Source organism: Columba livia, chromosome Z (genome assembly GCF_036013475.1).
Source record: "Columba livia isolate bColLiv1 breed racing homer chromosome Z, bColLiv1.pat.W.v2, whole genome shotgun sequence".
Lineage (NCBI taxonomy): Eukaryota > Metazoa > Chordata > Aves > Columbiformes > Columbidae > Columba > Columba livia.
The window spans coordinates 66,552,221-66,579,521 of NC_088642.1; the positions used below are offsets into that span (position 1 = coordinate 66,552,221).

At 41.9% G+C, this 27,301-nt stretch overlaps 2 protein-coding genes across 5 annotated transcripts in view; one reads left to right on the forward strand and one right to left on the reverse strand.

Moving 5' to 3' along the window:
- FOCAD (focadhesin) overlaps positions 1-2,032 on the forward strand; it is a 110,398-nt gene extending 108,366 nt beyond the window's left edge. Inside the window, exons 43-44 of the mRNA XM_065046224.1 lie at positions 308-383; positions 1,912-2,032. Of these exons, the coding sequence (XP_064902296.1) occupies positions 308-383; positions 1,912-1,985 (150 nt within the window). The 3' untranslated portion in view covers positions 1,986-2,032. The remainder of the gene's footprint in view (positions 1-307; positions 384-1,911) is intronic.
- Positions 2,033-6,964: 4,932 nt separating this feature from the next.
- HACD4 (3-hydroxyacyl-CoA dehydratase 4) lies at positions 6,965-27,163 on the reverse strand. 4 transcript variants are annotated; one of them, XM_013368893.3, is made up of 7 exons: positions 27,040-27,163; positions 22,239-22,342; positions 21,221-21,348; positions 15,043-15,155; positions 10,828-10,934; positions 10,012-10,143; positions 6,965-9,304 (listed from the first exon to the last, which is right to left on the reverse strand). In XM_013368893.3, the coding sequence occupies exons 2-7, from the start codon at positions 22,333-22,335 to the stop codon at positions 9,222-9,224; spliced, it is 660 nt and encodes a 219-aa protein (XP_013224347.1). In that variant the 5' UTR covers positions 22,336-22,342; positions 27,040-27,163; the 3' UTR covers positions 6,965-9,221. The 4 variants fall into 4 exon arrangements, with proteins under 4 accessions (XP_013224347.1, XP_064902297.1, XP_021151096.2 ...); XM_065046225.1 differs by lacking the exon at positions 27,040-27,163 and adding an exon at positions 22,858-22,935; XM_021295421.2 differs by lacking the exon at positions 6,965-9,304 and having other exon boundaries at positions 9,711-10,143.
- Positions 27,164-27,301: the final 138 nt, after the last annotated feature.

Below are 27,301 nucleotides of genomic sequence, written 5' to 3' on the forward strand. Positions count from 1 at the left end.
CTAAAGTCATGATCAGGCAAGACAGAGGGAAACTATTTACTGTGCCTTCTTTGTCATGAAGAGTTATTGCAGAGGTAATGAGAAGGAATAAAAGGAGTTTCAGATCCAGCTATGAGAGAAATTGCACTGACAGGGAGATGCATTTGAGAGCATTTGGATAGTTTGGGCAGAAGGTTGTTCGGCCACTGTCTCTGATTAGATGGTTTTGGCAGCAATCAGATGTTGCCTGTCAAACTGAAAAGAATTAGTGGTGTCCTGATACAGAGTCTCTTTTAATTCAGATTTTCCTTTATGTTTCAATCTTTAGTTTATTGACTGGCTGATCAATATGCAGGAAATTCCTAAGGAAGCATTATCAAAATCTTCTGCATACCTGCTGAAAGGTAGAGTATTTTTTATTGTATCCTTATTTTTCCATAAATATCAGTACAGATCAAAATCCGGTTATTAAAAAGAGTGAGGTGAATCCATGCTATTAGCACATGTAGGAGAGCTGTATTTTGTCATTAAAAGAAACCTTCGCAGGTAAGTTAACATTCATGTTGGTAACACCTTCTGTTGTATTTGCTGTCTCATCTGTTGACACAATGGACAACGGAATATCCAAAGGACCTAAAGCTACATCTTGTCTTACAAATGTATTTCAGTGATCTAACAATTGTTTTTGGAGTTATCTGTACAAATAGAAAGCAACCTACTATTTGAAAATCCTCCAGTACTAGAATAGAAATCACATAACAATTTATTCAGGTGCAACTGAAGACTGAACTGTGGAGATAGGAGACAGGCAATGACAGCCTAGTAGAGTGGTGTGACAAGAAGGAATAGAGGAATGAGGATTGCCGAAAAGGTGTATGAAGAGAAGGATGGGAAGTACATGATATTTTGAATTACAGGAATGGCCTATGGCCCTAGCATGCACCCCATTGCTCACCTAGAGATGTAGGATTGTAAATACAATCTGTGGTAGTAATTTTGAGAGGACGCCACAAATACTCTCAAGTGAAGTGAATGTGCTTGTGTTTTTTTCCATTAACACAAGGCACCACCTTTGATTCACCTGATTTTTTGGACCTAAACATGTCTTCTTGAAATGTGGTTATAAGTTCTTTACATTACTAGGATAATTAGCCTTGTTTTGAGGGCCTGCAATCTTAAGTCCCTCTCTGATAAATTTCAAAATTTCGCTGTTCTGTCTGCTAATCTCCACCAGAAACAATGCTGAATGTTGTTGGAGAATCTCCTCTGTACATCAGAGGATTCTGAATATACATGGTATATTCTCAGTGTGCCCTGACTGAGATGAGTCATTGTTTCCCTTGAACTTTCAATTGGTGTGTGCTGTTTTTGTTTGTTTTTTTTTTTTTTTTTTTGCTTCTGAGTACTAGAACTTGAAATTGTCTTCTGGATGACTAGAATATGACTGGTTTGGTTACTGGATTTTGCTTAAACGTACGATCCTTTCAAATTGAATTGAGTGATCAGGGAATTGCATTTCCTATCAGTGAATTGTACAGAGGACTTAAGATGTTGTACTTTGTGCTTCCATCTTTCCCAGTGCCTCCTATCTCCCCTTCTGCGTAATTACTCATTGAACTGAAATTTCTGCAGTGCTGGTTGATCCATGTGCTGCTTCCAAGTGATGGCCTAGTTAGCAGATTATGTGATAAGATTTCAGTAGGAGACGTGCCATCAAGATGAAAGGCCTCATACAACATCATATTTCAAAAGGGTGTATCTTGTAAATAGTGGAAGTAGCATCAGAAACTGTTTGACTAGCAAGTGAAAAAGTAATTAAAACACTCAGTAAGGGGAGAACTGCTCCTATACCTGTGTTAGTAAAATGACTACTTTCACATCCTTTCCAATCTGGACTGCACAAATTAATGTCATTCGTCCTTGTTTTCACAGTTACACTTCTGGCCTTGAGATCGCTTGCAGAGTTCAAGAAGAAATCAGTGTGGACTAGAGCTTATGGGTGGTAGCTGCGCGCTGTATCTTATCCAATAAAGAAAACTGTGCATACTTAAAAGCGTAATATTACTACTCGGGCATCAAGAAGACCAATTTCAAAGAGGTTTCCTATCAGAAGGTTTTGGATTATTTATTTTTTTTTTGTCCTTTTACATCCTCCCAAAGACTCATGAAATGAAAAATAGCATTTTGTTCTTCACTGATGGAGTGTGTTCTTTTACTTACAAACTGCGTAGCATGGTTTGAGCTGTGCTGTATCCAAAAAAGCAATACACATTCAGTTGTTTCAATTGAGTTTTTTCAGTGATACCTGGGAGCCTAGAAAGCAGGAGTGGAATATCGCTTTAACTCATGGAAGCTTTACAGGAATGGATGGGAAAACAAACTCATAAAATTTGTTTGGGTGTAGCCTATTTACTGAAGTATGTTTTAGTGTAACCGACTTCAGAATGAGCAATATTTTTTAACTGATCACCCTTTTTTAGTAATAACACAATGCATTTGTGCGGTAGTGACAACACATTGAAGTTATATAATGTAAGCAAGGTTTCTGAAAGGCATGTTATACTTGACTATTTTGCAACAGCTTTATCAAGTTAATTGAAATAAGTCAGTGATCCTAATGGCTGCTATGTCCCAAGCTCCAGGATAGATGCAGTTTTCTTCCCACTTAAAACTGTTCTTGTCTCCCTTACCCTCCTTTGCACATAAGGAGAGTTTTTCTTTGCCTCTAGGCAAAACAGACAATGCAGCAACCGTTTTCCACCTTTGCCATTTTAAATAGATTAGCGTATGCCGTTTTCCTTATTTTTAATACTTTTCTCTTTCTGAAGCAATAGAGAACTTTTCCACTTCACAGTCTTGCTAAGACAGACCTTAAAAGGGCTTTTGTGTTTATCAATCCTCACTAGAATAGTAAAAAATTAACTGAATATAATTGCTTGTGCACTGGTCCCTAATGTCTTCCAAAGCAGTACTAGTGAGAGCATTGTTGATTTTTACCAGGTTGCATGAAATGTTATCGCACTGCATCTAGAAGCCACACCTCATTGCAGCAATTCTCTTAATTTCAGGACTGATAACATTTCCTCTGTGGAAGAAATTCTCCTCTGGGTTCTTTATGGGCTTTATTCACCTAACAAGGTTACTGTGGGATGGCAGTGAGCTTCCCACAGTGATTAGACATTTCTTCATTGACTAGGTGTGTGGAGAATTGACACAGTACTCATTTGTATTTCCAAAATAGTATACAATAATGTTAATTGCCTGCTCTGTATGCAGCTGTGTACTGAGAAAACAGTCTAAAGTTGAAAGTACGGAAGGACTCAAGTTGTCACTGAGTCAGGATCTCATGACATTTCAATTTGTGTGCAGTTCTAAGTGACCTCTAACAAAGGTAAATACATCACATTTTAATGGTCAGGTCCCAGAGCTATTTGTATCAGTGAGACTTGGAACACGAGCCCCATGACTGGAGTGGCTGGGGTGGGGGGTGAGGCGCAGGGCGCTACAGGCGGTTCAAGAGGAACAGTCAGAGCAGGTGATGTGGAAGAGGTGTGACTGTACAGCCCTTACATTTGGAGATTATGTGGTTGAGAGCCTCTGGGTGAGGATTAGGAGAATGGAAAACAAGGCAGGTGTTGTTGCAGGTGTCTACTGTTGTTCACTCAGCCAGGATGATATCACTGATGATTTATTATTCAGGTGATCTGGAGAAATCTGTAGACTGGTAGCCTGTGTCCTTATGGGAGATTTCAACTTCCCAGACATCAGCTGGGAGTACCAGACAGCTGTGACAAGCAAGTCTGGGAAATTCCAGAAGTATATTGATGATAATTTCTTGTCACAGGTAGCTGAGCCAGCCAGGAAAGATGCCCTTCCAGACTTGTTGTAAATAGAGATGGACTCATGGGAGATGTGATGGTAGGTGGCTGTCTTGGCCACAGTGATCACAATGTGGCTAACTTTAAATTTTTTAGTGTAATGAGGAAAAAGGTCAGCAGAGTTGCTACCCTGGATTTCAAGAAAGCAAACTTTAAGCTGCTCAGGGAGCTAGTTAGCAGTGTCCCTTGGGAATCTACTCTTGAGGGTGTAGAAGTCCACACATGCTCGCCAGTATTTAAGAACCACCCTGCAGAAGCACAAGAGCAGGCAATGCCACTGTTGTAAGCCAGACAAGTTTGGCTGAACAGGGAACTACTGGTGGAACTCAGTGGGAAAAGAAATTGTATGATCTCTGCAATCCAGGTCTCACATTGCAGGAAGAGTACAAAGCTGTGGTTCACATGTGTAGAGAGAAAACACAAAAGGCCAAAGATCAGTGAGAGTTGGAAATGGCCAGTGTTGGGTCAGATAACAAAAACATTACTTTTTTGATTATGTTAAGAGCAAGAGGAGGTCTAAAGAAAACATTTGAGCAATACTTGTTGAACATGTTCTCTGTAGACTCAGAGAAGTACAGAACAGTTAGTTTAACCTTACTACCTTGGAAAAATTTCTGAAGGACAATACAATCATCAGGCACACTCAACATGCATTCACAAAGGGAAAATCCTAACTAAGCTGATAGCCTTCAAGACAAGATCACATGCCTAGTGGATGAAGGGCAGGCAGTGGATGTTTTTCTGGGTTTTAGTAAGGCTTTTGATACTGTCCTTCACAGCATCCTTCTGGATAAGTCATCCAAATGTGAGATGAGCAGATTCACGGTGCACTGGGTGAAGAACTGGCAGAATGGCAGGGCTTGAAGGGGCTACTAGTGAAAGGGGCTACATCTGGCTGTTGACCGGCCACCAGTGCTTTTCCTCAGGGCTCAATTCTAGTATTTTTATCAGTTTTCTGGATGCAGGAGTTGGATGCACCATTAGTAAGTTTGCTGATGATACGAAACTGAGATGTGCTGCTGACTCTCTCAAGGGACAAGAGTCTTTGCAGAGAAATTTAAACAGATTGGAACACTGGCGGATCTGCACCTTGCATGGAGGAACACCATGTGCAGGTACAGACTGGGAGAGGAATGGCTGGAGAGCAGCTCTACAGAAAGGCACCTGGGGATGCTGGTTGGCATTAAGCTGGTTGTGAGTCATCAGTTTGTGCCCGGGCAGCCAGGAGTGCAAACCCCGTCCTGGGGTACATCAAACACAGCACAACCAGCCAGCCAAAAGAGGGGATTATCCCGCTCTGTTTAGGATTGGTGTGGACACGCCTCGAGTGCTGTGTGCAGTTCTGGGCCCCACAATTTGAGAAGGATGGGAAGGGCCTTGAATGGATGCAGAGGAGGGCAACAAAGCTGGTGAGATGCTGATCTCCCTGGGATCCAGTGATGGGACATGTGGGAATGGGTCAAAGTTGCATTAGATGAGGTTCAGATTTAAAATAAAGAAACATTGCTTTGAGGGTCATCAACCACTGGAACAGGCTTCCTAGACAGGTTGTCAGTCCCCCAAGTCTGTCAGTGTTTGAATAACATGCTTTAAGTTGGTCAGCCCTAAGTGGTCAGGCAGTTGGACTAGATGATTGTTGCAGGTCCTTTCCAACTAGAACTATTCTAAATACTCCAGTGTACTCTACAGCTCTGTGTGTTCAGCCCACAGAACTAAACTAGAGTTAGTTTGACGTCCAGCCTTCTGAAAGGCAGACGAAGTTGCCTGTTGGGTCCTTGTGAATCCTTTCACTCTATAGTTCCGTTTCTATTGGGCTGCTCTACCTGCAAATATACATGTAGCCTGTGATGGAGAGACTATTTTTCCTATTGTGTGCTAGTGCTGGAGAGAGAAATATGTGAGAATATTTCTAGGTGTTCTTTTCAAAATTATATGTTGCTCTGGAAGCAATTACTTTCAAGGACTGGGGTGAGCAAATAAGTTGCTACTGCATTTTAGCTGTGTTGGGAGGACAGCAAAGGAAGCTGGTGGTATAGATAAGTTCTTGTGACTCCAGCATAGCTGTTCTGTGGGCAAACAGAAGGCATTATTTTTTTTTCCTCCCTTTAGCACTTAGCTATAATTTATTTTCCACACTGTGGGTTTCATGTGCATGTTTATGAATTCAATCTTGCAGTACGTAAGCTGTACTAAAACTAATGATTTTTTAAAATGTCAGACAAATGTAGCAGTCAGATACCGTTCTGTTCCCAAATAAATTGTTTGACCACTCTGCCCAGGGGGGTTGTGGAGTCTCCTACTCTGGAGGCATTCAAGACCTGCCTGGACGCCTTCCTGTGGCCTCATCTGGGTGTTCCTGCTCCGGCAGGGGGATTGGACTGGATGATCTTTCGAGGTCCCTTCCAATCCCTGACATTCTGTGATTCTGTGATCACTTCTCTACTGGTATTTCTTCACCCTTGTCTATACAGTACCTTATTTTGCCTGTAGTTATATGTAAGAACAATGCTTACTTTGAGCTGGGATCTCAAAACTGATATACATTTTTAACAAAGATTTGAGTTCTCAGAGATGGAAAGACTCAGGCAGCTTTTTACCTGTGCAAGCCTGAGCTTTCCTAGGAAGGTAAGGTAGGGCATTGGAGCTGAAGTTACAGTGGCCTGCTGTGGTTGCACATGGAAGGCTGATTGCCTGGATCTCCCATGTGCCTGCCCTAAGTTACCTCTGCACCAGAGAGAGTGGAGAAGTCTTCTGTCTTTAACATCATGCCTTTTTCCTGCAGTTTGGGTTTGGGGGTCCTCCCCATAAGGAACGTTAAATAATCTTTCTCCTGTTCCAGCCTTTTAGCCACCTATAAGAATCAATGCAAAAGGAGAGCATCACATCCTCTTTTCTTTTATTTTCTTTTCTTTTTTAATGTATAACAATAAACACGGCTTAATATGAAAATCTGTGGTAGGTTTGGCCTTCGCTGACTGCCAGATGCCCGTTTGGCTGCTCCTCTCACTCCACCTTCTTAACATGACAGGGAAAAAATAGGACGAGAAAGCTTGCGGGTCAAGTGAAGACAGGGAGATCATTTACTATTTATTGTCACAAAGCCAGACTCTACTTCAGGAAGAGTAATTTATTGCCAATTAAAAATAGAGTAGGGTGGTAAGAAACAAAGACAAAACTGAAAACACCTTCTCCCCACCCCTCCCTTCTTCCTACACTTAACTTCACTTCTTCATTCCTGACTCTTCTACCTCCATCCTCCCCAGGCGCTGCAGGGTGGGTAGGGAATGGTGGTTGCAGTAGTTAATAAACCTTCAACCTGGCTGCTTGTTTCTCTTCACACTATTCCCCTGCTCCAGCACAGAGTCCCTCCCATGGGATGCAGTCCTTCATGAACGGCTCCAGCATAGTTCTTTCTCACAGGCTGCAGCTCTTCAAGAACTGCTCTACCATTGATCCATACCATGGGGTACAGACCATCTTGGCAAAGGCAGCTCCGGTGAGGGTCTGTCACAGGCCACAGCTTCTGCCAGGAACTTGCTCCTGTGTGGGCGCTCTGTGGGCTGCAGCTTTGTTCAGGGCACATCCATCTGCTGCAGTGTGGAGTCCAGCTGCATCTGCCATAGGGGAACACTCTGGCTTCTCACAGCGGCCATCCGTGCAGCTTCCCCCCTGCCAAAGCCTTGCCACCTTGACCCAATACGATACCACGTGTCGTACCTCCACCTACAGGGTATGTTAACTCCAGGCAGTTTGATGACAAACACATTTGATTGAATTTCCAAGGGGAAAAACGTCCATGTTCTACCTTTAGCATGTAATATAGTGGGTTTATATGGAGAGTTCTTATTCTGTCTGTCTTCTTCTAAGCTGTCATCTTGTTCAGCTGCTGTCTACATTTCTTCACATTGTCAACACTTGCAGCAGTTTGGGTTAGACAGAAGCCCAAAGTGGAAACTTCTTTTTCTCTAAGTTCCAAATGCCTACCTGTGTTTCCAGCGCTTAAAAAAAAATATAAAAAAACTGGAGTTGACCCTGTAGTATTGCACACGTGACCCTGTTGCTTATAGTTCGCAGATATTCCAGTAGTCACAATGGCCTGCAGGTGTTGTCTGCCACATATGTTAAATAAACAAAAATGATAGTAGGTGACCTTTCATAACAAATGAGTTCATTGATACCAACCTCACTCTTTTCTTGTATACCTGCTTAGACTCCATGGTTTAGAAGGTCATACGAGCAAAAGCCTCTTCATATTGTGATAGTGTTCATTTTCCCTTTAAATATTATCTTCCAGCTATTACCTTTCCTCCCTCCCCCCAGTTTTCAGCCAAGCTCAAGAAAACAGCCTCGATTTTCTCCCCTGCCTGCTTGAATTCAAATGTAGATGACAATATGGATGAAACATCAGAAAAGCCTCTGCCAGCCTCTGAGCACTTATTTGTCCATTTTTGCCTGTACAGTCCACTGGATTGCTGTGTTCTTCATTCCCAGCTTTTGAAGAGGCTATGTTCTAGTTGCATTTTCACAGATAGTCCTACAGAAATATGAGCAGTAACACACTTGAGTAAAATGCCTAGAATTTTGCAGATGGCTTTTGATAGTCATTGACTTCCCTTTAGAGAACGACATACATTTGGCCTAGCTACATCTTACTTCTTTTGCATATCTGTCTGTTGTTCTGCATGGAACAAGCTCATTGTGCAGAGAGATTCTTAATGTCTGCCAGAGACATAAGTTTTTCTTTCTGGCCCGCAAATATCCCCTTGAACATATAGTAGATGAGTACCTGGTCTCTTGCCTTTGCAGTTTAGCTGCATTTTCTGGAATCTTGTTTGGAGAAGAGAAGGTTGGGCCAGAATGTGAGGTATCCTTTGTGAATGCCTGAAGCTAATCAGCATACGGATTTCATAGGCTGCAAAGTTTCCAGCTTCTGCTCCTGGAGGGATTCAATTTCTAGCCACTTTAGCATTTATGTATATGAGGCACATACATTTTGGCCTAATATTAAATAATCTTAGATTAGATGGTGTTGTCATTACAGAATGTCTGTCGCTAATGAGGCAAGAATTAACACCAAAGTAAGAGTTGTTAGTTTGGCTGTGAGATTTTTTTCAGAGCTCTGTAAAATATGTTAGAAAAAAAAAATATTAAAACTCCTGGCATTTGAAGTCAAAACTTCCAAAGGTAACTGGTTATTTTGAGCTGCGCCATTTTTGGGGTGCATTTCTGAAAATTCTACACAGCCAGATGATGTACATGCAGACAGGACTTTTGCGTTGAAAATATTTGTCTAATTTATTCTTAACCTGTAATATGCAGTAGCCCCCTTGAAATGTATTTCTTATTTCCAAACAAAATATCAGTTTAGCTTCTTTTCTTTTTGACGTTGCCTGTCCCTAGGTGTGCCTTCCTTTCAGAGAAGAGGTTCTGGATGATAAAGCACATACCTGAATCAAAACACAAAATGGTGTAAGAAGAAAGGACTGGAGTCCAACATGTCTTCAGTTTATTTAGAAGGAACTGTATGAGACTTCATCTAGCAATATTGCCCCGTTCCTTCCATGAACTTAGGAACAGAACACTGCATTGCAAAGATAAGATCCTTCAAATTAATTATAAAGCCAATGATAGAATGAAGATTTGGCTGTAATGCAGCCAAATCCAGTTCAAATTTTTCAAAAGTATTTTGTTGAGAAGGAGAAGGGGTCTATTTACATGCAACTCTTTTTTCACCCCTTTGGATAATCAAGGTGTAAATGTTTTAATTTACATATGACATACCAGTTCGGAGTAATGAGTGAGGAGAGGCTGCAGAGAATGAGAGGATGATCAAATGTGAATTGATTTTAAAAAAAAAATAAGGCCAAATTCAGTAAGTAGCTGTAAGGCCAAGATCGTTGAAGTAGTTTTTATATTTTTGTTTTCTACTTTTGTGCATCAAACATACACTGTCTCTTCCAAATTCAATTATTTGTGTTTGAAATACATTAGAAATCGTAACATCTGCTGATTAACTTCCCTGTAGTGGTCTGCAAATGTGGCTGAGAGAGTTTAAAGTTTGTGAAAGAAGGTGTACTGATGTGATTTTTTTTTTTGTTGCCATAGACATCCCATTTGTCTTGAGATCCAGCTTTCTGGAAGATGAGATACTTACCTATAAAAAGCACCAGGAGGTACATTTTCAGAACATAGGGGAAGTAGATTGAGAAGGCGAATGGAAATGGTAGCTTGATGGAGTATGTGCCAAAGGATTCAAAATAGGGCAGTGATACACAAATGGCAAATGCTGTAAGGTAACATGGTAAATCTTCAGTTAAAAGAAGGTGGAAGATCATCAGAAAGCTTCATGTAAGAGTCAGTTACCTGCAAGGCACAGCTGTATTATATGCTGAATTTACTAAATGTCGTTCCTACATATATGCAGGGGTTGTTCTCTCCTCGAGTTCAGTTTTGTAGGTCTGAGGTGCTAATTCCTCTTAATACTAGAATTAGCAAGTATTTCCTATTCAATAACAAGTTCTGTAACTCCTGTAGTTATATTACTTTCAATATGATCTCAGTGGACACGTTTCCTGGTTTAAGTAAGTACGTTCATATAGTCTGAGCCAGTAAGGTCAGCCTCACTGGGGGCCAAGGCAGCTTTGGGACTTACTGTCCAATGTGGTGAGTCTGGAATGGGGAAATCCAGACTGATATTTTCCTGCTTTACCCAGCAAAAATAATGTTTTCTCATACTGTTAAAAAATCAAACCAAACCAAAAAATACCAGACACACAAATCCCAGAGAAGGAAAAATAGTACAAAAGAGAGATGAGTGCCATACAGGTTAATATGAGAGTACATAAACATTTATGACAACTTTGGCAACACAAAAAATAAATATCTTAAACACAAATGACAACTGAACTGATCATTTTTTACTGAAGAAGATTAAGGAAGTAAGTCTTTGGTACCTTTCCCATCTCCTTACCTTTAGCCAGAACTGACAGGGGATAGAGCGGGATGCACAGTGAGAAGTTGAGCCATGTCAGTGGTGGGTAGTGTATTTCCATCCTTGCTAACATGTTGTAAGTGTACCTGCAGCAAGAGGAACAGCAAATGAGCTGAGGGAATTATCATGTCTTTATTATAAAGATATATTATTGAAAAATCCAAGGGAATTTCAGAAGAGGTGAGGCTGCCTATATAAGAAAATTTCAGAGCAATGCTGTAACAGTTTTGTTCATGCTCTAATTGATGTCTGAAGGCAGATGGTTCATGGTTTCAGAAGGTTCGTCTGTCATGCTACTCTAGGACAGACAGACAGCAATACAGCCCTCCAGCCCAAAGGCTCTCTCAGAAACCAGCGTGATTTCATGTTTATCCATCAGAAAAGGCATTTCCGATAGGGATATGACAACTGAGAGCGGCAGGCAGAATGTGACTGCTTATTGGGGCTGAGAAAATGCTGACTTAAGACTGCTGACCTAGCTAAACCACTGCTGGAGGTGGCTAAACAGTGAGGTAATCACAAGTAATTAATCTCTGTAGTATGGCTGCCCCTTCCTGGACCTTAGAAGGGGTAGTAGGTGCAAAAACCACAGTTGTGCTCCAGTGTGTTGCAGCGTTTTATTCTTGCTGTGTCTGTTACTGCTGCTCACTGAGAGAGCAGGATGCCTTGGACTTGAGGCTGCAAAGGTGAGTTAATGCTAGTTTGATCTAAGAGTGGTACAGCAGCTTTCCAAACACTGGAAAAACAGGCCTAATTGCATTTTAAGTCAGCTGAAAGGATTTTTGCCCTGTGGCCTTGCTAGAGATATGAAAATAAGGATTTTTAAAGCCATGGTTAGTCAAGACTGTTTTTGACAGATGGAACCAGCATTAAACAAACTTTGTGTATTCCCTTCTTATTAATCCATTTGACTAATTTTGCATCGTTCCTGGACTGTAGAAGGTCTGACAGGTTATCAATGTACCATCCTTCCTCAAGTTTTCCCCCTGCAACCTCAGGATTATATCAGTTTTTTATTATTATTGTTTTGAGGGCATAATCTCAACCCAATACAAAAAGGAAACAGCTACTCCCTCTCTCTGCACCTTCTTGGGCTGTTTATGGCATAAGCGGAAGAGATAAGATATAGAAAATCTTGCAGAATTTGCTTTCAGTATGTCATTAGCCATAATGCACAGCACATTTATGTCCCTGAAGATCTAAGTGAAAAAACTTGTAATACTTCAAGACTAGTTGACTAGGGATAGGGTAGATTCTGGTACACTTTTAGACATGACCACTTCTTTGATATGCTAGGACATGGCACAGATGCTGTAAAATAAATCAGGTAAAGTTCTAAATCTATGTGAGTTGCACTACACTATTTGCTGCTGTAGACACAGTGTCTTGCCTGTTAAACAGCTGATGTTATTCCCATTATGCTGGACTGTGTTCTTTAGCAACAACAGAAAATAATGATGCATTGGTAGGACTGTTATGCACTGACAAGACTTCACAGCCAATATGTTACACTTGTGGCCTCCCTCCAGCCGCACAGCGCCTCTTCATTTGAGGTAAGGTTCTACTGTTTTAGCTTTACAAACTTCAAAAAGAAATGGGATGGAACAATAACCCAAATAACTAGTACAAGTACTAGTTTATTGACTCATGTAGTACAAATAATCTGAAGCTGACTTAAAATCTTTCTCATCAGTCCTACCTGATACTTTCATTTTGCAGATCTATTTTACAACATACTTTTCCTTTGCTGCCTAAATCTATATTCCCCAGTCAGTCCCCAAAGCAATGTATTTAAAATAGCAGAAAGCTATTTTAGCAGAAAGAAAAAAGACACAGAAAAAAACTTTGCTCCCATACAGAGGTTGCTGTGAGGACTGTGGCTTGTTAGAATGCTTCATAATTCCATATGTCATCCCTGCTGTAAGTTTACAAACTGAGGCCCACAGAGGCTTAAGTTACATTTGAGTAATATTACTGACTTCAGTAAAATTCTGTAATGTGGAAGTTTCACCATTATACTTTTACCACAGGGAGGTACTAGTAAACTTCTACCATACCAAATTTTTGAGATAAAAGTCCGGAACTGTATTCCTATCCATTTTGCCTCATGCATGTTGTCTCTGCAGTGTGATACATGCCCTGCTACACCAAAATCCTGTCTCTGCAGTGGGAGCTCTTGGCTTTTTGAAAAGCACAGTGCAATGAACCCAGAATAGTCTTTCCATCTTAGTAAAGAGTTCTGCCAGTGCTGCCTTAGTGTGCTGTCAATCTTGGATTGAAGTTAGATGTTAAAAAATAAATAAATAAAGCAATAAGATTGTAATTCATAGAATCATTTTGGTTGGAATAGGCCCCTATAATCACCAAGTCCCAGCATAACCTAACTCTAGCACTAAACCATGTCCCTAAGAACCTCATCTATATATCTTTAAAACACCTCCAGGGATGGTGACTCAACCATTTCCCCTGGGCAGCCTGTTCCAATGCCTGACAACCCTTTCCATGAAGAAATTGTTCCTGATATCCAATCTGAACCTTCCCTGGCACAACTTGAGGCCATTTCCTCTTGTCCTATCACTTGCTACTTGGGAGAAGAGACCAACACCCTCCATGCTACAACCTCCTTTCAGGTAGTTGTAGATAGTGATAAGGTCTCCCCTCAGCCTCCTTTTCTACAGGCTAAACAGCCCCAGTTCCCTCAGCTGCTCCTCATCAGACTTGTGCTCCAGATCCTCTACCAGCTTCCTTGCCCTTCTCTGAACTCTCTCCAGCACCTCTGTGTCTTTCCTGTTGAGGGACACAAAACTGAACACAGGATTCAAGGTGGGGCCTCACCAGCACTGAGTACAGTAGTTCAATCACTTCCCTAGTCCTGCTGGCCACACTATACCTGATACAAGCCAGGATGCTCTTGGCCTTTTTGGCCACCTGGGCACACTGCTGGCTCATGTTCAGCTGGCTGTCAATCAACACTCCCAGGTCCTTTTCCTCCAGGCAGCTTTCCAGCCACTCTTCCCTGAGCCTGTAGCATTGCCTGGGGTTGTTGTGACCCAAGTGCAAGACCTGGCACTTGGCCTTGTTGAACCTCATAATAACTGGTCTCAGCCCAACAATCCAGTTGGTCCAGATCCCTCTGAAGAGCCTTCCTACCTTCCAGCAAATCAGCACTCCCACCCAACTTTGTGTCGTCTGCAAACTTACTGAAGGTGCATTGAATCCCCTCATCCAGATCCTTGATAAAGAGATCAAACAGAACTGGCCCCAATACTAAGCCCTTGGGAACACCATTCATGACCGGCCACCGACTGGATTTGGCCTCATTCACTGCAACTCCTTGGGCCCAGCCCTCCAGCCAGTTCTTTATCCCTTGCAGAGCACACCCATCCAGGCCATGAGCTGCCAGTTTCTCCAGGAGACTGCTGTGGGAAATGGTGTCAAAGGCTTTACTGAAGTCTGGGTACACAACATCCACAGCCTTTCCCTCATCCACCTGATGGGTCACCTTCTCATAGAAGGAGATCAGGTTCATCAACCTGCTTTTTGTTAACCTATACTGACTGGGCCTGATTGCATGGTTGTCTTGTATGTGCCGTGTGATGGTGCTCAGCATGATCTGCTCCATGACCTTCCCTGGTACTGATTTCAGACTGACAGGCCCCGGATCCTCCTTCCAGCCCTTCTTGTAGATGGGCATCACATTTACCAATATCCAGTCACCTGGGACCTCCTCAGTTAGCCAAGATTGCTGATAGGTAATGGAAAGTGGCTTAGGGATCACCTCCACAAGCTCCCTCAGCACCCCTGGGTGGATCCCATCTGGCCCCATAGACTTATGTGTGTCTAAGTGGTGTAGCAGGTCACCAGCCTTTTCCCCTTGGATTATTAGCTTTAGAAATTGTTTTTCCCTAGGAGGTAGTTGTGATTTCCTTCTAATTTATTGTTAAAAAAGGTCAAAGCATTTGAACTACACATTAATGCAATGATTTACTTCCGGAAGTCACTCTGGCCCTCAACTATGTGGATTTTTGCAAAAATCCGTAAGTAGCTCATAAGGTTCAAGTTTTTGTTTAAAATTTATAATGTGCTTTCTGCCACTTTCAAGATAATGAAATGAGCCTATAGCAGAGCGCGGCTGGGGTTCTGCTTGCAAGAATGACCCATTTTCTCCTCATGGTTTCACTGTTGACTCCTTACCTGACCACATCTAATAAATTCCAAAGGAAAAATAAAACACACACGATGTATTTTCCTTGAACTTCTTCCTGACTGTTGATCACGACAAATAAAACAATTATTCTCTCAGTGATCTGAAAAGAAAAAAGAATTGTGAATTCAGGTAGCACCTTTTGTAGTTGTAATTTTTGTGCAATTTGGCAAAATAGGAGGCCACAGGTGAATCCAGCTTGCTTTACACAAATGCTTCTGTGAACATTTTGGTTCCTGCTTTGGTTCAAGACCCCATTGGCTTCCAGCTTAGCGAACTGGAAACTGTTGGCTGTAGCATCACAGATCTGCTATGGTAGGGTGGAGGTTTGCTTGCCTGTGGGGATGATGGGTTTGTAGCCCGGGGAAGCTGTGAATGAGCCGGCTGAGGTCTCCCCCTGCACGTGGAGCCAGGGGGCTGGCAGGGGCAAGCCTCCTTGCTGGGGGGCTGTGGGATACAGACGGCCCCTGGCTGGGTTGTGTGCCAGGCAGTGCTGATCCCACAGTCGCTGCTCTGCTCTCCATAGCTTGGAGATATGTGTCCAAGGGCTCTCTCTCACGTGAGGTTTATAGAAAGGAGTCAGTAAAGTAGAATTCCTTATTATTCTTTCCTTCTTATTCCTGCCTAAGAGAAATGGGTTTAAACTTGTTATTTATGTGAATTATTGCCATAATATTTACATCATAACATTTTTCTAGTGGTTGAACCTTATCCGACCAACAAAGTATGCCTTTACAAATGAAAAGATATAACAGTGCATTAAACAGGTAGTGTCTCCAGCTTAAAAAAATACTTTTGCAGTATTAAAGCTCAGGAAGTTAAAAAGAAATGTCTTTTTGCAGATTTCCTGGACAAATTTCCTATCAGTATCCATGCCCTGTCCTGTAAAATAAATGTATCTGTAATATTCAGTACTGCCAACATTTGCTTAGGAAAGTCTCCCAGACCGGTACCGGTTCACTCTGATTTGCATTCTCTTTGAGGGTTAAAGGAGAAAACATGCATCTCTTCAGTTGGTATGAATCAGTATAACTTCACTGAGGTTTTTCATACCCACTACCATGTCTTCCATAAGGTTTGACTAGGGTAGAAATGGAGCCCTGCCAGAGACTCTTTTTGAGTTGGTCCTTCTTGAAGCAGTGGGTCTGCAGTCAGGGACTCTCCCATTAGGTTGGGATGCCAGCTAAGGAAACTCCTCAAGGTTGAGAGTCCTCATCTTATAGGTGAGTGATTGCACATTTTGAGTCATCATTCCAAAGTTTGGGGATCCCCTGAGTTGGCCATGTAATAATTTAATTCCACTTGGTATCCTGAACCTGTGTTTTACTAAATGCTTGTCGGAGCTTAAATGATTTTGAGTAAGAATACATTTTTTTTCTTTTCTTCATTCATCACCAGTTAAGTAATTTTGGTTGGAAAAAAATCCCCTTTGAGTTTACCTTCTGCCTGAATTTTGGTGTGCCTTCATGACAGTTAGTAAAAAGTCATTAAATGAAACAAGGTGGCTTTTATAGGTGCAGTCATTCTTCACTGATTTCACCCTTCCACTTACCTCTTACCTTAAACAAAATAAGAACTTGGCCTCTCAGCAAGTTTGTGTGGTAGTTCTGCTACGTAATGTTTACCAGTTCCTGCGTGAAGCATTTTGGCTGCAGACTTTTTTTTGCAAGCCACATCTGTCAGATAAAGCAGGCATCACTTCACTATTCAGCAAAATTACATGGGAGCAATTTTTAATGCAGAGGGCACGTCTATCCCCAGGGATCTGGTTCCTCATTGTGAAAAGCACTGAGGGGCCACAACAAATGAAGACGTTTTTCGTGCCTCTCAGCCTGCCCTGACTGTGGTCTTTTGCTGCTGATTCCATTGGTCCCTAACTGAGAAACTGATTTCTAAGAAGGTCACATGTTGACAGACTTCTGTATAGATGAGCCGGGAAACAGAAAGTGGAAGGTAATAAGTCCTGCGTTTGTACACTGATGCTAAGGAACCTGGCAAGAAACTGGGGGAACTGGAAGTATTGGTGCAGGATATGAAACCAGATACAAGAGAGACAGGAGAAGCATGGTGGGACAACTATCACAAGAGGGAAATTGAAACCAAGGTAAAAGTGTGAGCATTGAACAGGATTGTGTGCAGGAGAGAATGAAGAGAACCTGAGTTAAAATCATTTTGGTGAAGGGTGGTAAAGGAGTGCAGCATTGGTGGTTGTCAGCATTTTGTTACCGACCCTAAAATCAGACTGGGATGTGGAGAGAGTTCTGCAAAACTGTTAATACACAAGATATTTCAGGGAATTGTCTCACCCGGAGACCAAAGCTTTATCATTATAATGAAAAGTTGGACGTGTTTTCAGATGGCAGATTTTCCAAATGGTCACTTGTTCTTCAAGAGGTGGCTGGGTGGAAAAGTGCTAGAAAACAGCACAGGTCAAGTGGTCGGGAGCTGATCCCATTTCAGTGAGATAAAAGGATAAGCAGTAGACAATGCCATACCCGATTTCAAAGGGATGAGCACTGGGCAATGAGACACAGTGTCTGTGGAGACCCACAATTCAGCCTCATGGTCTGGGAGTGGAAGAAGCACAACCAAGAGGCAGTGAGTATCACCTTGCTGGGGCTCCGCAGATTTCCTCCATCAGAGGACTCATGTTTGGGAAGGGGAGCAGTGGAGGCACCCAGCCTTACTAGTTGCAGATGACGAAGTCAGCAATCAGACTGTGTAAAGGAGGTTAAACACCTGCAAGAGCAGGGAACTGAACCTGACACAAAGCAGGTCCCCTGTAGGTCTTCTGCATCCTTGGACCACAGTCTCAGCCAGCAAACGGTCGGGTGCACAAGCAGCCACCAGGGGCCAAAACTGAAAACAGGCTGTGACCTTGCTCAGGGGCACATCTGCAGGGCAGGACACAGGCCTGGCTGCTAAGGGCAATTCTGATGTCCTCATGAGGATGGACAGTGGCATTCTGCCAATTTTCTGTATAAATCAGGAGGTTGCCTGCCTGCTTGCTTGTATTCCCCCTCAAGATATTGTGCTCTTTTCTTTCATGGTACTCATGCCTTGAAATTCTGACTTCACAAATTGAAGTTAGAGACAGGGTTTAGTCAGAGTCTGGGTAACTTTTCAGCAAGTGATAAGTCAGGGTGCTACTTGAAGACAAGGAGATTACGGTAAATGTCTGTTGATATTGTGCCCCTATACACACACATCTGTATACATATATACATGGAATGATGTACATGTATAAGTGTACACACATATACGTGTAAATATGTATACATGTGTGTATACATATATACACATATATATAAAAAGTGTGTGCTGCTACTCAGCCACAGGTCATTTCTTCTGTGGATCATCTGTCCTTTCATCAATGAGAAGATGATATTCTCTGCTGCTACTCTCCTGCTTAAAAAAAAAAAAAGGTGAAAAACTAGAAGCCCTATGTTTTCATTGTTCATAAAAAGGAGTGATGTGATGACACCTCACAAAGCATAAACAAAATGGTTTCATTTTTCATTCTTCTTTGTGTTAAAATCAAACTGGAATTTCCTTCCTCTCCCAGCCACTGTTTTTCACAGGATAGGGCACGCTCTGTAGAATGGCATGAATTTCCACAAGGCACCCTGGGCATTTGAAACAAGTAAGTGAAACAGAGCAAGTCAGACTAGCTGAGGCGCTGAGGTTAGGGCAGAAGCAGGCAACAGATTCACTTCCATTTTTTAATGGTCATGACTGTGCAGTATCATACTTGGTACCTGAAACCCTTACATAACAGTTAAATTTGGTGAATGTTTTGTTGTGTTTTGTTTTTTAAAGTGGTCTTAAATATTTAGATCAAGTTAAAAATTAATGTTATCACAGAACCATAGTACATTGCTTTTGGTCTGGTAAATCCAATCCTATTTTGCTCACAAAAACACCAGTCTATCAGTCTTTTCTCACATCTTTCCTACTCTCTCCCTTGCTAAAGTACCAGTCCCATCAGCCTTTACTCCCTCACCAGACTACTAAATTTCATTATACTCTGTTTTGGCAACTGTGATGACATGTGACATTTCTCCTGTCCTCTCAACCGCTCAAACTGCAAATGCCCTGAGAGACATCCCTTTGCACCAACTTTGTGACTCTCCCTTGTCTTCCGTTCCTCCAGAGCATCAGTCACACAGGAGTCATCCTCTTTTCATGGTGTGACTTGCCTTTGACCTACCTAACCCTTCTCAGGTGCCTGGTGGCCTGAGACTTGTCCCCCAATGAGGCCTGAATGGGTTTTTCCAGAACACACCTCTGAGTTCACTTCTGCATTATCTGCAATGTGTATCTCAAAGTGTTCCTTGTAAATGCTACTAAGCCATGATAAATGGGATATTAGGGAGAAACCCTTCATGCAAACTCTGCTTAGATCTTGTCTGTGGTATAATGCCTACAAAGCAACCACCCACCACAGCGGTGCTTTCACAGCTTGTTTTATTCAAGGTGGCGTTACCTCCCTCCATGTGCTTCCCTGGCATTGTCAGAGCCACCTGTTCTCTCATCCTAGAGATCACCTGAGATGAACTTCGCTGTGGGTGTGCGTGTGTATGTGTGGCCTTAGGGATGCATCTAGGAACATGTTTTAAGCTTGGAGTCAGAACAGATGGTGGGAATGCAGAACAGAGCAGCCACTATCAAATTCTTGCAGCATTACCAGTGCCCTGACTATGTGCAGGAGTCTAGTAGGCTGCAGTAAGGTAAGCATCTCTAACTGTCTTTCCCCAGGTCGTTATGGGAAAGTATATCTTTTATTTCATTTCCTAAGAGGCAGGGAGGAAAGCATGGCAAGGCACATGGGAGTACTGTTGGTACAAAACTGCTTACCATGCACTCTCACAGCAAAAGCAACCCAAGTGAAAGCAGGGTCTACACCCAAGAGCTTGTGCACTTTGCTTGGACAGCATGAGACTACTGCTAACATCAAGGCAAGAGAGTCGTGTTTGCGGCGAGAGAACACTTGGGGAAGAACCAAGTCAGGATCCAAAGCTATTTTTGTTGTGTCATTCCCTGACCCACCTTCTCCGTGCTGCCTGGGGAGCACTGCAGAAATTGCACTGCCCAAGGAAGGTCACGTTCTGCTCAGAATATCCATTTCACATCTAATGTCTTTTGTGCCAACACAGAGCAGTGTTTGTGTAGGTTTCCCTGATCTCTGCTTCTGTAGGCAGGGTAGGAAAGGAACAAGGAACAGCCTATGTCAGGGCTGGGGAATGTGTAAATTCTGCCAGGACAAGCCTTGCTTTAATGGCTATTAGCATTAGCAGGCTGATCTTCTCTCCAAGAGATGACGTGACATTTGTTACAGGATATTAGATAGGATACTTTTTTTTTTAAAGCATGTAGATTTTGGCAGGGAAAAACAGTTAATTGCATTTTGACAAATTTGCTACCATACTTACTGTGCAGCATCAAGAACAGAGATGTATATTAGTCAATCAATTTCTAATGGAGATTTAAAAAGAGGAACATCTTCACCCATGCAATATGTCATTTGACAAAAATGGGCTATCCAGAAAACTAAAAACATAACTGACTACTCTTAATCTTCTACCTTCTGACTGCCAAGACCAATACCAGTTTCGCCATTATTCAAATACTAAGGATTGGAAAGGTTTGAAGGTAAACTCAAGTGAACATTTTTACTTTTTCCAATGCATTAAGAAAAATACCAAAACCTGAGATGAACTCCCAACAGAAAACAACAGTGTGGTAAGGAAAATGTCAAGAGAATAATCTTGTTTTCTGCTATAGCATGTGATCTTTGGGCTGTTTTTCTAACTACAGCTGAACATGTGCCATGCAAACCCCTTAACAGCATCAGAACCTCTGGATGTTGCCACAATTTGCCCATGTCTGGGTTGGAGAGGGCAGAGACCCTTACACCAAGAATATGACAACTCTTTCTTTCACCTCCCAGCATTAATTTTTCTTCAGTCCCTTGATTTCTCCTTAATCAATTATTTTCCTTCCATACTCCATGACCACCAGCAAACCCTTTTTCAGGAGCCTTGATGTGCTGGTGGTTTTCTCACTGCTGGTGGACCATTCAGGATGGTTCAGCCTGGGCTTGTCCCCAGGGTAAGCCATGGCTGAAGTGTGTGTTCATGGAAGGAGGGTCTTGAGGAATGGACTTACCTGTAAAAACCTGGGGAAGAGACGGCCTTTATCAATGCCAATCAGGATGTGTAGGATCTCCAGTATAGATAACAATTGGCAAAGGCGCATTACAAGTCCTATGGAGTAAAATGTGTCGGCCAACGAATCTACAACATGAAGTGGAAAGTTAGAGGATGGTTATACAGCAAAAGGCTGGACCAGCTACTGGGTTTGTGCTTGTCCTATCACCACTGGAGACGACAAGAAATAAAGTCCACACAGTATCAAACTTTGGGGTAGCAGAGCAAGGCGCTGGGGCGGAGGCAGTCCTCTGTGTGTGTGTGTGCGGCTCTGACAGAGGCAGGAAGCTGAGAAAAGAACGGGATCCCCTGTGCTTGATGCACGGGCAAACGCTGTGCAGGATGTGCTGGTTTAGAGATACTGCTTTAGGATATTTCTAAATATGAGGAAATGTTGAGGAAATGCATGAGGGATGTCTAAACGCGAGAAGATGCTGAGTTCCTGCCCGTATGTGTACCCATGGCACTTCCTAAAACAAGTTGACCACAAAGTAGGTATTTTATGTGTCTACAACTGTCCACCATTATAAATCATTTTAAATTTCCAGTCACTAGTTTTCTATGTTTGTGCCTTAGCCCTGGGCAACAAAATATGTTGTAATGTTTTGGAAGATAGAGAGTCAGGCGCAGTAACAATGAATATATTCTCTCATAGTGTCTTCAATAAGATTAATATTCACCATAAAGACTGAATCTAGTCACATTTAAGTTTATGTCTAAGTGTTACTAGTATGATGCTGAATATCAACGCTCATTAGCAAAACGAGAGCTTCATTCCTGATGTGATACAGGCAGAATGTAGGTACCAGTTATTTGTTCATCCTTTTTAATGGAAGAAGCAATGTTTTTCTAGTGGAAATTACAGCCCCTGCTATTGGACATACACCTATTCAGAATCCTAACTTTATCCCCAATTTGATGTTTCCATGTGTCACTGCTGCTTAAAACGTTTAAGGAAAATACAGAAGGAATCCTACCTTTTCCAAATGACATGAATCTGATGATCATATTTGTAAATATCCAGGAATGTCCACAGAATTGCATTAAGTCATACACAAAGAGGTAGGTGTTCATGGTAAAGCTGTGGAGGTGAAAATAAAGCAAACATTCAAGCTTTTTGACCTGTAGAAATTGCACCCTCTTTGGACATGTTAGCAAATCAAAGGAGAACAGCTGAAATATAAACAAATCAGTGAAAACTGTGTCTGTCAGTGGTTACAGAACAGTACTCTCCCTAATCATAGAATCATAGAATACCGGGTTGGAAAGGACCCCAAGGATCATCTGGTCCAGCCTTTCCTGGCAAAAGGCTTCCTTCATTGGTTTACCTAGGATATGCTCAGAAAATACTTCTGAGTTTCCACCAGTGACTAGAGTGATCTGTGGCCATACAGTGAAATTCATGCCTCCAGAGGAAAAAGTAACTGAAGAGACTCCATTGAGTGCTGAATTCAAGCCTGAGCCCGTTGGCATGACCAGACCCAAGGGACTGTAGGGTTGCACCCACCACAGCCTTGCTGAGGGCTTGGGGTCCCACAGACACCAGCCTCGTTCTGCGTCCCAGTGAGGTTTATCCTCTTCTTCCCGAAAACTCACCTCTAGCATGCATTCAAGGCAGCTTAAAGTACAATGCAAGTAATTTGTAGTGTCTCCAGCAGGCAGCGTAGCTGTAAGTATTTATAAAATGTAGGTGAAGAAATGGAAAAGAAAGTCACATTTCAATCTGGTTTTACTTGATGCAGCCTGAAGGACACCTGTCTTTCCCTTTTGTAACCAACTTGCTTTACAAGTTTCCCAGATAAACATTAGAGTCTTTGTCTTTCTATACAGCTGGTGTGTTTCAAGTTGCATTTAATATAGGGAATCTTCTCCTGTTGGAGTAGACTACCTGTTGTAGCTATTTGAACCTAATTTTCATAGGTAATCTGACTTTTTGCAAAACTTCATAGGCTCTGGAGATACTCAGTTTCCATTCCCATAAATGTATTTTCTTCTGACTTATTCCAGAGAGAGAGGCTTGCCTGTCCTCCAGCTATGAGAAGGATTGTCTACCTTTTTGGGAAAGGAGTTTGTTATTTTTGTACTAGAATTTCTCTTCTGTGTTTGACCAATTAATTTCCTGCCCCAATAAGTAGTAAAGATCACATTAAGTTAGTCCTTGATCCAGTGTGTTCATGTGGTAAGTCTTGGCCATCAAGCTTTATTTCATTTGTATCTGTGCATTAGCAAACACAGTGAATTTCTGTGTTCAGAAATATCTAAATATGATAAATCCATATACTTCGTTACCAGCATTGGACCAATACCATAAGTAACAACACACTCTTCTCTAAATTGATCTAGATAAACTGACCTTCTAAACTTTTAATCTAAGTGTATCCTGGGGAGGTCATAAAAAATGCGTTTCTTCCTCTCTTCCTGTTACACAGGATGGCTGCTATTCATATCATCATTTCTACAAGCATAGAAAGATTTGTTGGCATACTTTACCTCCCAAGAGACATCAGTGCCCTTTGATACTATGAAAATAAGACATACGAGCACCAAGACAAAGGAATGTATACATAAATATTCCTTTTTGGTAAAGTATGATCAAATTGATTTGGACTAAAGTCCAGTGACCTCTATATCTATTGATCCATCTGCTTTATTACTGAATGACACCTTGTTCTCCCTTGTGGTAAGGAAAAAAAAAAAGTGGAAAAAAAAGAAAGAAAGAAAAGAAAGAAGGAAAGAAGAAAAGAAAGAAGGAAAGAAAGAAAGAAAGACAAGACAGAAGAAGAAGAAAGAAAAGAAAAGAAAAGAAAAGAAAAGAAAAGAAAAGAAAAGAAAAGAAAAGAAAAGAAAAGAAAAGAAAAGAAAAGAAAAGGAAAAGAAAAGAAAAGAGAAAAGAAAAGAAAAGAAAAGAAAAGAAAAGAAAAGAAAAGAAAAGAAAAGAAAAGAAAAGAAAAGAAAAGAAACGAAAAGAAAAGAAAAGAAAAGAAAAGAAAAGGAAAGGAAAGGAAAGGAAAAGGAAAGGAAAAGAAAAGAGAAAAGAAAAGAAAAGAAAAGAAAAGAAAAGAAAAGAAAAGAAAAGAAAAGAAAAGAAAAGAAAAGAAAAGAAACGAAAAGAAACGAAAAGAAAAGAAAAGAAAAGAAAAGAAAAGAAAAGAAAAGAAAAGAAAAAAAAAAGAAAAGAAAAGAAAAGAAAAGGAAAGGAAAGGAAAAGGAAAGGAAAAGAAAAGAGAAAAGAAAAGAAAAGAAAAGAAAAGAAAAGAAAAGAAAAGAAAAGAAAAGAAAAGAAAAGAAAAGAAAAGAAAAGAAAAGAAACGAAAAGAAACGAAAAGAAACGAAAAGAAAAGGAAAAGAAAAGAAAAGAAAAGAAAAGAAAAGAAAAGAAAAGAAAAGAAAAGAAAAGAAAAGAAAAGAAAAGAAAAGAAAAGAAAAGAAAAGAAAAGAAAAGAAAAGAGAAGAGAAGAGAAGAGAAGAGAAAGGAGACAGGAAGAAACGGAAGATAAAAGATGGGACACTGGACATTACAAAAGGGCAAAAACCGAAACACATTTTTATGATTCAAGAAACAGCCTTATTACTGGATGGATAGAAATGATGGTAATGGCTATGAAAGTTACAGGAACAGTTATAAAAATCTTGAGACTTTCCAGTCAGCACTTCCACCAGTCTCTTAGGTCTGATATTGCCATGTGGGCTTTGCGTAGGATGCAAGCTGAGCATATGGTTTCTCTCTTCTTCTGAACTTTAGTTTGCTACATCTGTCATCCTCAAAACTTGTCTTTTAGTGATTTGGGCTTATTTTCTAAACTCTTTCTCCATTGGCTGGCTAGAAAATTGTTGTATTTACAATACTTAAGTTACTTAATCTTGGCTAAGCAGGGCATAACTGAGAGGCCATTTGTAAACGCAGCTTCACGCTAGTGTTTTGGCAATGTGTCAGTCTTTGCATGTTAGAATTCATCGTCTTGAAAATGTACTGGTGACTACTGAAATGTATAGACAGTGCTGGCATTTATGGATGGCTCCATGTCCCCAGCGACGTGTACAGAAGCGCTGGTGGGCAGTGTGCTGGTGTTTCCTGGAGAGGCGACCCCAGCCCAGAGCTGTGAGCAGCAAGGCTCCCTCACTTGATGATGCTCTCCACTGTGTGCAGGAACAGCCCTGATCTCAAAATGAACTTTCATACTACTGTGTTGATCCCTGCACAAAATGTACCTAAGACCAAACAGAAGCTTTTGACAGAAGTGAAGAAATCTGCAGAGAATAAAAGGTTATTTCAAGTGTAATCAAAGGCAATGGAAATATAACTGTTCTCTAAGGTCTTTCTCATCCAAAGGCTGATTTCTTTACATAGAGAACCAGAAGCAGACTGAGGATATCCTGTTTCACTGTCCTAAGAGCTTTGTGTCACCATACAAGATTCAGCCATCTCCTTCTGTTTGAAAAGTCACTGGTAGAAGAGACAGGCTGTAATTAGATTTCCCACTCTCCCAGGTTCACGGTAGCCATCATTCCACCTTTACCTCACAGACTCTGCTTCTGCAGCACCTTTGCAGACAAAAAGCTGACCAGCAATCCACCAGGTAGCTTGTTCAGTTCCTGATCCTGCCCCACAACTTACTGGATAACCTTACAAACTTCACCTAGCCTCCCTGGTGCCTGGTTTGTAGAATGGGCTCGCTGCTGCATTTATTCTTTGTTGTGTGCTTTAACACTTTCACTTTCATCTGAAGGCGTTGCAGGGAGCACCGCACATTTAAGGACTCTGCCTGCGTTGATGACGGGAGAAAGAAACAGACATGGGTCTTGCAGCAGAGGGACCCAGGAGGCTGGACTTGCTGTCTCTTGTTCTAGTTGTCAGTTCCACTCACTGTGGCTGATTTTATACCAAATACATTGAATTGCTAGAGATGTGTTTATCATATTTAGGATTAGCCTTGCTTAGTAGAAAAGTATCTGCTTTCTCTCTGGGCTCAAAATCTAGGAAACTACATGAAACTTAAGACCACTCAGAACTAGCACAGGCAGCAGCATGGTCCCAAACATCCCCTTTTCCCTTTTATTCATCATCTGAGATTTTAAATACAAAGCCTGGTGTATCTCCACAGGCAGAAAGGCATAGGTATTAATTACTGCATTCTATTATTTTTAGCGTTAAGGTCTTCAGGGTGTCTCTGTGGCAGCTACCATCTAAGGTAAGTAGGGAGGCAGGTGCCCTTGGTGTCTGAGGGGTGGTCAGGACCATGTTCCCCTTGAGCTGAGGTGACAGCACAGCAGCAGCGTTCAGCCCAGGCAGCCTGGGCCCCAGCTTGGTGTCCCCTGCAAGGTGTGAGGATGAAGGCCACGCTCAGGTCCCTCTCGGGGGGTCCCACCCAGGCCTGTGTGAAGGGAGCGCGGCGCTGCCTGCAGAGCCGCTGCACTGCGCTGCCTTCCCCTGCGCCCACACGGGCCGGCCGCACATGAGGAAGCAATCCTCGCGCTGAAACCAGAGAGCATGTTCCCTTTTTTTTTGTTTTGTTTTGCTTTTCTGCAGGAAAGGTCTGCTAGAAAAGCCCCTCTGCTGACATAGTTTCCTTTTAAGTTATACTGGTCTGAGCTTCTGCCTCTTCCCCCTCCCACCCGTGTGACAAGCTGTAACCACTATAGCTCAGGAAGAAGAAAGCTGCTGAGAACCAGTTCCAAAGACGTACTTTTTCTCCCACAGGCACACCCCATCCCACTGTTTTTTCCCCTTCCTTTTTTGCATTTGAGCAGTCTAGGTCACCTGCACTCAAGAGATATTACCTGTTGCAGGCGTCGGATTGCCGCTGCTGCTTCTGGTCTCTCTCCTTTTTTCTCTCTACAGCTGCAACAGCTGTTTGTTAGGAGATCACCCCTCCTCTTTCCTCTTCCCCCACCCCACGACGTCACTGTGTGTAGCACTAAGCAGGAACAACGCTGCACTTCCCAAGAAAAGAGTTTCTAACCCCAAGTATTTCCACTCCATTTGCCACGCTCCTCACCCAGCCTAGCCTAGCCTAGCTTAGCCTTACCTACCCTACCCTAC

Bases quoted from the DNA above. Each gene is read 5' to 3' on its own strand.
- HACD4 (XM_021295421.2), bottom strand. From the start codon at position 22,335: ATGAACACCTACCTCTTTGTGTATGACTTAATGCAATTCTGTGGACAT. The intron at 10,935-15,042 runs GTAAGGAGTCAA...CTCTTGCTGCAG, and splicing joins AATTTATTAGATGTGGTCAG to GTACACTTACAACATGTTAG. The intron at 10,144-10,827 runs GTAAGGAGATGG...GTTACCTTACAG, and splicing joins CCTGTCAGTTCTGGCTAAAG to CATTTGCCATTTGTGTATCA.